The sequence below is a fragment of the Diabrotica virgifera genome, chromosome 5 (assembly GCF_917563875.1).
Source record: "Diabrotica virgifera virgifera chromosome 5, PGI_DIABVI_V3a".
NCBI classification, from domain to species: Eukaryota; Metazoa; Arthropoda; class Insecta; order Coleoptera; family Chrysomelidae; genus Diabrotica; species Diabrotica virgifera.
In genome coordinates, this window is record NC_065447.1 from 35,672,692 (window position 1) to 35,684,775 (window position 12,084).

Here is a 12,084-nt window from a genome sequence, read left to right on the forward strand (position 1 = left end):
TATGTTTTATTTTTCACTTTTTCCAAAAAAATTCGAAAGGGTTCTCTTATTTTCATCATAATTTGCTTAATTTTGATGCCATTAACTTTTCCTGGAGCTCCTTTGATAGGTATTCCGAAGTACTTTGACAAGCGTTTAGTAGGTATTTTTTATAAACTGCATCGTTTTCCCGTTATTTAAGCTTGAGTGCTTAGATTTGCGTACTCGTCGAAAAAAATATACCTTCAATTACCCATAACTCACTTTGAATTAACATTAGTGTAGGTCTTTAAATAGGAATTGTATTAAATTTCCTATTGTTTTTAATTTTGGTAATAATAACTTTTTTGCAAAAGCTTATAGTTTTTGAGTTATACGTGAATAACAGCTTTAAAACATGCATTTTTTACGAAAAAATAAAATCTTTGATCTTTAATAACTCAAAAAGTATTGATTTATATTAATAACTTTATATAACAAATTTTGCGTAGAATTTGTCCCTCTATCGATTTGTGGTATTATTTTTAATGAAATAATTTTCAACCACGAGAAGGGGCGGCATCCACCCCCAGGGTAAAAGCGCAAGTTAACATCATGTCACCTTTGTTCCTTGAGGTATCCTCTATCTACTCACCAATTTTCATGAAAATCGATGGAGGTTCAACGAAATCGGAGGTGAAAACCCAGTCACTGCACTATATGTAGATTACGTACATTTATGCCTGGTGGCACCAACAGATCTTAAGCTCCAGCTTAGCTAAGCTCTACTTATAGATAGGGCCTCCTTGAGTATCACTTACGTTGCACCATAATTTTAGATTCTTACCTTATTATCAATTATATCTATTATTATATTGTGGTATTCTTATTGTAATATATTATAATTATATTATATTAATTCTTATGATATTCTCGACTTAAGCTTAAGATCTGTTGGTGCAACCGGGCATAAAACGCATGCATTGGGCACGGGAAACACTATGTGTTTATAGCTTTGTTTAACAAATAAAAACTTAATTTTTAGCAATGCAAATATTCAAAACCGATAGAATTTGACTTGAACTTTCAAATGCAGTAAGCAAAATTGATAATTTATTTTTTAATCAAACGTTATTCGGGTTCAAAAATTGCACTTTTTCGATTTTTTGAAAGTTCAACCGCGTTAATCTCGAAAACTATGCATCCTACGAAAAAACTTGTAAGACCATTTTTTGCTGAGAATCAGCCAACAAATACAAAAAAATATTTCGATTTGCGGAAAATCGCTGTTATGTAATTCCTCAAGTTCTTTGTTTATAACAATCTTATCGACACCCGGATCAACTGTTACCCAAAAAATTCACAGGACTACATGGCATCGGGAATATTTTGAGTTGTTGATTAAATAATATTGATATATAGTGTATTTGATAAATAATTGATTTAAGACGTGAACTTAATAAAAAGTTATTTATTGTGTATTATTTGTGGAAGATCCAAGCAGAGAATACATCAGGATAATATATTCTGTGATCCAAGTATTTTGTTGTTAAAGATGTTCATAATTGTAAGCGTTCCATAGTAACAATATATTATTAAAAAGTCACTTTCACACTTTTCCTCTTTTCTCGATTGAGTATTAGTTTTTGTTGTACATATATAATATTACAATCACTGAATACATAGTCAGTGAAAAAATTATCACATTTATTAACTGAATTAATAATTTGCATGTATACAAACAACAGTTATCCAAGAACATGCAAAAGCCATCTCTTTAAGTTAATGATGACATTTTCAAGTAGAATGACATTCTAGTAATGTTTACATATCCATACCAGTGTGAATTTTACTACACGTAATTTGCCGTGTAAAGACAGAAAAAGTAGGGATAACCGTAAAATATTTGCGAATTATGTACCCATGGCCTTAAGAGACGAGTTAGACAAGGAGACGTAATATCACCAAAACTTTTTAATCTAGCACTGGAAGGCGTCTTTAAAACCAAAGCATTCTTCCAATCATGATATATGGATGTCAAACATGGACTCTAACCAAGGCCAATATGAATAAACTAGCCACAACAGAAAGTGGAATTAGTCCATTCGTTCACGGTTTTTGCTCTAAATTTTAAAGAACCGCTTGGATTGACATGAAATTTGGCATACGCATAGCTTGCATGTCAAAGAAAAAAAGTGATATTGTGCCGATGTGTGCTTTTCCCCTGGGGGTGACTTTCACCCCCTCCTGGGGGTGAAAAAAATATGTCCAAAATAAGTCCGGAAATGGATAAACTGACTAATTTTAAGTAACTTTTGTTCTATAGAGCTTTTTCGCCAAGTCAACACTTTTCGAGTTATTTGCGAATGAATATGTTCATTTTTTAACAAAATAACTACATTTTTAGACGGTTTTTCGCAAATAACTCAAAAAGTAAGTATATTATCGAACAAATCGTTCTTAGCAAAAATATAGCATATAAAAAAGTAAAAAACAAGGTGTACGCGTTAGGTCCCTGCACCTCGTAGAACCAGAGTTATAGCCAATGAAAAATAGATTCATATTCACCAAATTTCAAATAGAATATTTCGAAGTGAAATATCCAAAAAATTAAGCAATTTTTGGGGAAAAGGTATTATAACTTTTTTAAAGTGTTTAAAAAAGATTTATTCTTGTTTTTATAAAAAAGTTTCTAGCATTAAATTTAAGCAAGTTACGCTCAAAATAAGGTTGGTCCCTTTTGTTTTGGCAAAAAAAATCGGGAATACCACCCTCTAATTAGCAACTTAAATGAAATTAATCGTTACCGCTCCACAAATTATTTTACTTATATTGTGTTTATATGATCTGTAAGTTTCATCGATTCAAAGTGCTTATTTTTAAAAAAATTTGATTTTAAAATAAAATTTTCAAAAATTTTAACTTTGAAAAATATGCTTTTTTTCAAAATAACTTAAAGACTGTTAGAGATACCAAAAATCTCGAAAAACAAAAAAAGTCAGCATTGCTTTTCTGAATATCATGTATTTTTTTGTTTTTCTGTTAGACAAAAATTTATTAAGATTTGGTGTTTCTAAATTTGCATACATTCGTGATCAGTGACTCGTTCAACCCATTTTAACTACAGCCCTTTCAAAAAATAAGGACTTTGAACCGATGAAACTTACAGATCCTATAAACAATACATACACGAGTCAAGAAACTTGTGAAGTCGTAACGATTAAGTTCATTTGAGATACTAATTAGGGGATGATTTCCCGATTTTTTTACCAAAAAAAAAGGACTAACTTTATTTTAAGCGTAACTTGTTTACTTTTGATGCTAGAATTTTTTTTTAAACAAAAATGAAGCTTTTTTTAAACACTTTAATTAAGTTGTAATGAGTTTTCCCCGAAATGTGCTTTATTTTTGGTTATTTCACGTTAAAGTATTCCATTTGGAATTTGACGAATATGAACCAATTTTTAATTAGCTATATCTCTGCTTCTACTAGGTACAGAGACGTGATATTTACACCATTTTTTTTTTTAATTTTTTACAGGCTATATTTTGGCTACAAATGTTTTTTCGACAAAATACTTACTATTTGAGTTATTTGCGAAAAACCGTCTAAAAGCGTGGTTATTTTGTTGAAAAAATGAACACATTCACTGGCAAATAACTCAAAAAGTATTGACTTAGTGAAAAAATATATAGAACAAAAGTTACTTAAAATTAGTCAGTTTATCCATTTCCGGACTTACTTTGGACCAATATTTTTTTGCCCCAAAGAGGGGGTGAAAACCACCCCCGGGGCAAAAGCACATATCAGCACAATATCACTCTTTTTCTTTGACTTGTTAGCTATGTGTATGCCAAATTTCATGTCAATCCAAGCGGTTCTTTAAAATTTAGAGGTTTTGCAATAATTTACCGTTAAAGAACGGACTAAATGGAAAGAGCAATGTTGGGTACACGATTATCAGATAAAAAGAGGAACGAGTGCGTAAAATCAAAAACAAAAGTCAGCGATATCACAACAAGAATTGCCAAACTCAAATGGCGCTTTGCAGGCCGCACTGCTAAACAAAAAGACCAACGTTGGAATGCCACAATACAATATTGGAGACCTTTCGAAGGTAGACGACGAAGAGGAAGACCACAGATGAGATGGGTGGATGACATAAAAGCAATAGTTGGAACAAATTGAAAGTATTTTACTCAGGATAGAGATCGAATTGGGAGAGGCCTATGTCTATAAATGGACGATAGAAGAAGAAGGAGCCAAGATATTTAAATCCTCCTACTCACCCTAATTTTTCTCCAAGCAATTCGATGTTCCCAACCATTCCTCTTGCTATCAACCACATAATACTCTGTGTTCGACCCTGCTAACAGGGGCGTAACAGAGGCCCTCGCAGCGTGAAGCTTGCAGGGGGGCCCAATCGCTTAGGGGCCCCATCTTGCCATCTGATATTATGTAAATATATGTTATTGTTATAATATTTTACGTTGTGTGTTTAAAATTAAAAACGTAAATTTCTAAATAAACGTATTTACCAAGTGAATCATCTCATAATATCTAGAAACTTAATCCCTTCCGGCTTGCCGAAATTTTATGGTAACGACAATAAACTATAATGCTTTGTACGTGACTATTGAAAGATTTGAGAATTGCAATTTGCCGAATTTTAGAACAATATTTCTAAATCTAGAAATGAGTTTTCTCTTTAATCTTTATCTAGAAATGGGTTTTCTCTTTAATCTTTATCTACGTTTAGTATTGCGATACAATTATCCAGAGGCGTAACAGAGGACCCCGCAGCATGAAGCTTACGGGGGGCCCCAATATGTCAAGCGCCCCATCTTGTCTAATATATGTAAAAATATGTTGTTATATTATTTGCATGCATTCGTTTTTTAAGCAGTGCAGTATTGAAAATGAAGTTGTCCATCCGAATTAATAAAATTGTAGATAAGTATATTTGCTGATAGTAGATAGTGAACGAAGAAAGTTGTTCATCTCATAGAATAATGCTAATGTAACCATTTAGTAATTTTTGTTCTATTTTATTCTATACCAATAAAAATGAAAAATGTAAGTCGTCATAAACAATGCATGAATACACCAATAGCTCAGTAAATGACAGTTTTGGAGTGAAATTATCAGCGTCACGACGGACGTATTTGCTTGACAATTTGGATTAAGGTTCTATTTAGTTACACTCCACTTCAAAGTTGGATTTATGCCGTTGGTTGCCTTTACTTCGGGGGGTGACACCCTCCTTGGGGTGAAAAACATACGTTTAAAATAAGCCCGGAAATGTAAAAATTGAGTAATTATAAGTAACTTTTGTTCTTTTATAGGGTTTCTTTATATATGCTAATACTTTTCAAGTCATTTGCGATTGAAAATGTTTATTTTTCAAGAAAACAACGTTTTCAGACGGGTTTTTCGCAAATAACTCAAAAATAAGTACATATTTATCGAATTAAATATTAGATATCGAAAACATATTTGTAGCAAAAATGTAGCTTATAAGATACAGAAAATGGTGTACTTATTCATGAAGTCTATCGACACAGTAAAAGCACAGCTGATACTCATGAAAAATTATTCTTATTTGTCCAATTCCAAATCGAATATTTCAGCCAGAAATAATCAAAAAATGAAGCAATTTTCGGGAAAAACTCTTAAAACTTTTTTTAAATGTTTAAAAAAAGCTTTGTTCTTATTTTTTATAAAAGTTTCTAGCACCAAAACTATACGAGTTGCGCTCAAAATAAAGTTGGCCCCTTTTTTGGTAAAAAAAAAATCGTGAAAATCTGCCCCTATTTCGCACCCCAAATAAAATTTATCATTAGCGCTTTACCATTTACTTTAAATATTTATTGTTTATATGATCCGTAAGTCTGATCGGTTCGAAGTTCTTATTTTTGAAAAAAGTTAAAAGTTTTTTTTAATTTGGAAAAATGAATTTTTTTTTCAAAATAACTTAAAAAGTATTAGTGATACGAAAAATCTCAAAGAGTAAAGAAGGTAGATGTAGGTAGGTCTTGCTTTTATAAATATTCTGGTTTTATTTTGTTTTTCTGTAAGACAAAAATTGGTTAAGACATGGCTGTTTAAAATTTGCATATACTTGTGATTAGTGACTCGTTCAAGCCCTTCCACTAGAGCCCTTTTAAAAATAAGCACTTTGAACCGGTGAAACTTACAGGTCGTATAAAAAAAGTTAGGGAATTTGTAAGAAGATAATGATTAGTTTCATTTGGGGTGCTAAATAGGGGGAGATTTTCACAATTTTTTTGCCAAAAAATGGGATTAACTATATTTTGAGCAAAACTGGCTTAGTTTTGATGCTAGAAACTTTTGTAAACAATAAAGCTTCCTTAACACTTTTAAAAAGTTCTAATGAGTTTCCCAGAACAGTATTTCATTTTTTGGTTATTTCACGTTGAAATATTCGATTTGGAATTTGACGAATAAGAAAAACTTTTCATGAGCTACAAGTTTTTTTTACTTGTACTACTCGACTGAGTCGATAGACTTAATTTTTTTTCATTTTTTTCATAAGCTAGATACATTTTTGCTAACAATATTCTTTTCGATCGAATACTTACTCTTTGAACTATTTGCGAAAAATCGCCTAAAAACGTGGTTTTTTTGTTGAACAATAAACATTTTTACTCATAAATAACTCGAAATGTCATGAGTAGACCACTTCGGTGGTGACACTGAAAATTGTACACGGTATCACCATATTTTACGTTGATTTACTGGGCTGTAACACATATAGGTATTTGTTACACATGTCGCTTTTAATAATTTTTTTAAAGGGGCTCCATTTCCAATTCTGTGGGGGGGGGACGGAGTTTGTTACGCCACTGCCTGCTAATCTTAAGTCCTCTCTCCTCCCTAGCCCTTCTCCAACCCAACTTCTTCACCAAATATACCTCTCCACTAATAGCATATCATCAGCAAAAAGCATTGACCAAGGAGCCCCCTCCCTTACTAGGCGAGCGGCAGCAACCCCTAAAATTACGTTATACCGACCACAAAAATCAACTTTAAGGTGAATGACCAATTATAGTCATTCTTTATGTTTTCGAGGTCGTTGAATCCGAATATAAAGTTTATTTTTATCTAGAGTTGGTGGAACATGTTCAAAAATCAAATTTTATGCAATAATGCTAAAAATAAATTTTGATGATTTTTCAACTTTACCTCGCTGTATCTTTGGTTGCTGTAAATATTTCCCTTTGAAAAGTTTACTGTGTCATCTTTGAAGTATTCAGATAACAATGAGATTTGTTCAAAATGTATAAACAAATGAAAAGAAGAGCTATTAATTTTTAAACATTTTGTCGTCAGATTTCGTTAGTTTCATGTTTACTTAAAAAAGTTGACTGAGAAACTTTTTAGTTTACTATAACTTTTACCAACACAGCCATAAAAAATAATTCATAAAGAAGTTTTCTGGAAAATTATAAGTAAAAATATGCAATAGAAAAAAATTATGTGACGAGCGGCACACCCCAAAAAACGTTTATTTGTCGAGATACTGACCACGATGTGGTCAATGGCTAATTTTGAACGTGCTTTATGTTTTTGATGATGCTGAAAACGAAAATTAGGTTAATTTTAAATTTTACGTGGAGGGAGCATGGTCAAAATCGCAATTTTACCCTAGAATTTAAAAAAAATTAAATCACGTTTTTTGCGTCTATTAACTCGCTTAACTCTGTTCCATTTTAATATTTTTTCCTGAAATTTTTGATAGTATATAAGTATTTCTTACCTTTCTGAAGACAATGGGACCTGCTTCAATCTTTCTGTTTTATTATAATGAAAGTTATGAATTGTTTAAAGTAAAAGGCACAGATTGAGTGAAAAAATTTGAATTTTAGCTTTTAAATCAAGTTTATGTTAAATATAGAGTACAAAGAATAAAATGTTTGATAGAAAAAAAAATGGTGCAACTTTTAATTTTAAGAAAAACGTGATTTCATTTTTTTTTTTATTTTTAGGGTAAAATTGCGATTTTGACAATGTTCCCCCTAACCGAGAATTCAAAATAAACCTTATTTTTGTTTTCAGCACCGTCACAAACATAAGTATGATTACAATTAGCCATTCACCACACCGTGGTCAGTATCTCGAGAAATAAGCGGTTTTTTAGGGGAGTGTCGACAACAAAATCTGGCGACAAATTGTTTAAAAATTAACAACTTCTCTTTTAATTTGTTTAAACATCTCGGACAAATCTCATTGTTATCGAAATTCTTTAAAGACGACAAACTAAAATTTTCAAAAGGAAATATTTACAGCGACCAAAGATACAGCGAGGTAAACATGAAAAATTATCAAAATTTATTTTTAGAATTTTAGCATAAAATTTGATTTTTGAACATATTCCACCAATTCTAGATAAAAATATTCGGATTCACCGGCCTCGAAAATATAAATAATGACTAAAATTTGCCATTCACCTATCATGGTCGCTTTTTCAATTTCTAAGCCTCAAATTAGGGGTGTGCCGCTCGCCTATACCTTCTCTATAAAGGCTTAAGGGCCTTTAAAGACCCCCATACACATTGAGAGCGGTATCGATACATGTGGCAAGTATAAGTATGGCGATACATGTCTCATAGTGAATTTTTTGGCTGTCTCAGTATCACTATACCAGTATTAAAACTCTCTATTTTCGTCGTCTACAACTCTTTCGCCGTTCGTATCACTAGTCCAGTCAGGTTAGACGAATAACAGGCCTAACCTTGCATTAGGAGCTGCCCCAAATTTTATTTTTCTAATCTTTAGGGAGGGTCAATATTAGTATAAATTTAAAATCTCGACTGAATTCCACCGTTGCGTTAGCCGCCATCTTGATTTTAAACGAGAACCGTTTTTGTTCAATATCTCCGCCATTTTCAATTTTTTTACAAAAAGTGTAGAAACTGAAATTGTTGAAAATGCGATTTTATATAATTTCATTAATTATAATTTTTTTTGTGCGGTCGATATTTTCCGAGTTATGAGGGGAAAATAGTGAGAGTTGGAGCATAATTATTGAACGATTGAATTATCTCGTTTATTATTAGTTTTACAACAAACATGTACCTATACAAAAATGAAGAGAATTAAATTCTACACAATTTTGATCTGTTTAATTTTTTTGCTAAAATTAATATTTAAGGTAGTACGTATGCGGTAATGGCGCGAGCGTAAGACCGGATTGATTTATAGCAATTGTTTTTGTTCAATATTTACGCCATTTTCAACTAAAATTGTTCAAAATAAAATTTCCTACAATTTCTTTTTAACAATTTTTTTCATGCGGTTGATATTTTCCGAGTTACATGGAAAAATAGTAAAAAGTGGTGGGGGAAGCATAATTATTGCATTGAATTTTGTTTCCGAGCTGCCCCAAATTTTATAATTCTATCCTTTAGCAGAGATCAATAGTAGTGTAAATTTAAAATCTCGACTGAATTCCGCGGTTGCATTAGCCGCCATATTGATTTTAAATGAGAACTGTTGTTGCTTAATATCTCCGCCATTTTCAACTTTTCAACCTAAATGGTGGGAAAGAAAATGGTTGGAAATGCAATTTCCTACAATTTCTTTGGCATAATTTTTTTATACGATCGATATTCTCGGAGTTAAGGGGGAAAATAATGGAAGCGGAGGGGAAGCATAATTATTGAATTGTCTCATTTATTATTAACTTTACGACATAATTGTACATAAACAGAAATAAAGAGAATTATATTTTATACAATTTTTGAAACTTCCAATGAAACATCAACCAAACTAAGTATATAAAAGACATAAAAAGACATTATATGCATTAAGTTCACTTAATTTTATTAACTAGCGGGTTTGATTGGTTGAATTTGTCTGTCGATATTATAAGTTTTATGTCAGCTAATATATCGTGATGTTTCAACAATTTTTTTTAAATTTTGGACCCTGCTGGGGGGAATTTTCCCATTTTCCCCCTTGTAGACCCGCCACTGGTTTTCTCGAAAAATTGTAGTAAATCGTAATTGCAACAATTTCAGTTCTTACACTTTTTGTCGAAAAGTTGAAAATGGCGGAGATATTGAACAAAAACAATTGCTACAAAATCAATCAGGTCTTACGCTCGCACTTTTACCACATACGTACTACCTTAAATATTGATTTTATCAAAAAAATGTGCGGCATCAAAATTATACAAAATTTAATTCTCTTCATTTTTGTATAGGTATATATTTGTTGTAAAACTAATAATAAACGAGATAATTCAATAATTCAATAATTATGCTACAACTGTCACTATTTTCCCCTCATAACTCGGAAAATATCGACCGCACGAAAAAAATTATAATGAATGAAACTATAGAAAATCGCATTTTCAACAATTTCAGTTTCTGCACTTTTTGTCAAAAAATTGAAAATGGCGGAGATATTGAGCAAAAACTGTTCTCGTTTAACATCAAGATGGCGGCTAACGCAACGGCGGAATTCAGTAGAGATTTTAAATTTATACTAATATTGACCCTCCCTAAAGATTAGAAAAATAAAATTTGGGGCAGCTCCTAATGCAAGGTCAAATGCTATCCCGACTGGGCTAACTGTCGTGAAACAGATATAAATCTCATGATACGTGTATCGCAACTTTTCGCGATACATGCATGTATTGATACCAATCTCAACGTGAATGGGAGCCTTAACACGTTGGCTACCATAATGTTAAAAAATGGGTCCCTATGGCCACGAGGCTTCCATTTCTATGCTTTTGAGAAAATATGGTCTGTCACGCGGCTGTTATCAACAACAACGTAAGACACATTTGTGTCTCACGGCAACCAACGTGTTAATATTAATTCAATGAAATTAAAAACAATTAATAACAAATATCCATTATTTAATGCAATAAAACTGAATTTGGCGATTATTTTTTATCTACTATTTTTTTCAAATTTGCCTTAATTTTATGACACTGGTACAATATTCCTTCTCTCCAGGGTTAATCGGCTGGTAATTATGTATGTATGTATTATTTTCAAATTGTTTATAAAAGCGAGATCCCGATGGGATTAATTACATATATTAGGTTATAGCAATTAAAAAATCTAAGACTGCAAGTATATTTTTTAATTATTCACTTACTTAGTCCATAAATTCTTTATTGCCTTAAGGGCATAGGAGCAAAATTTGGGCTCCAACGCTTCTCATATGGATTCATTTTTTTCGAATCCTGAGAAAACTAATGAATATTTTTAAAAAATTTAGTGTGATTTTTAATTTCAAATATCTCATTCAAAAGAAACTTTTTGTTTATTCTAAGAGACTTTCAGCCCTCGGTAATATTCTAATCTTTCATCCTGCGTTTACAGTTTTCCAAAATACTTATTAGTTTTCTCAAGATTCGAAAAAATTAATGCATTTGAAAAACATTGGAACCGAAATTTTGCGCCTATGCCCTTAAAACTAGTTAATATTATGTACTCTGTGTTAGAGTTCTATAGCAACAGTAATAGCAAATACATTATAACGTTGTCTGTACCTAATTGATACGATTGTTAGTGACATATTTTCAGGTTTTCCAATATATGCAACTGCAGAAGAAAAAAAATAAAAACAACTCACCGTCACTTTCATTATTCCTCATGAAATTTCTCCAAAAACCAAAACAGAATATTACTTAACGTCTATTATTTATTCCGACCGAGTAGTCAAGCGAAACGATACTGCACAAAATCAACTGTAAAACGTAAAACACAACCCGCCGAAGAATCTCTTCGAAAAACTTTCACGGTACTGTCTGTGGTACTGTCTTACATGACCTGGAAACTAGAACTGATACCAACTTACCAACACCAAGAAAGGTGGAATTACACACTTACGTTCTGCAATGCGGTCCCCACTTCTTAGTAGTCATTTGGTGTTAATTCTTTATTCCTCATTAGGTATTGACAGTTACGTAAATTGTAAACAGTAATTTTCCTCATTCTAGATTTCCATGCACTCAAAAAGACGAATGAGAGGCAAAACAGTTCGATATTTCGACTTCCGAGATGCCAAATGATTTTGAATTAAAGAAATATCTTCAATCGATTACATTAAACAAAAAGAATTAGTATAAATTTAAATTTAAA

General features: G+C 31.8%; 1 protein-coding gene across 1 annotated transcript in view; it reads right to left on the reverse strand.

Annotated features, from left to right (window-relative positions):
• The window catches only part of LOC126885677 (uncharacterized), a 220,355-nt gene extending 208,522 nt beyond the window's left edge, over positions 1-11,833 (reverse strand). The window contains exon 1 of the mRNA XM_050652372.1: positions 11,576-11,833. Coding sequence (XP_050508329.1) covers positions 11,576-11,587 — 12 coding nt within the window. The 5' untranslated portion in view covers positions 11,588-11,833. The remainder of the gene's footprint in view (positions 1-11,575) is intronic.
• Positions 11,834-12,084: the final 251 nt, after the last annotated feature.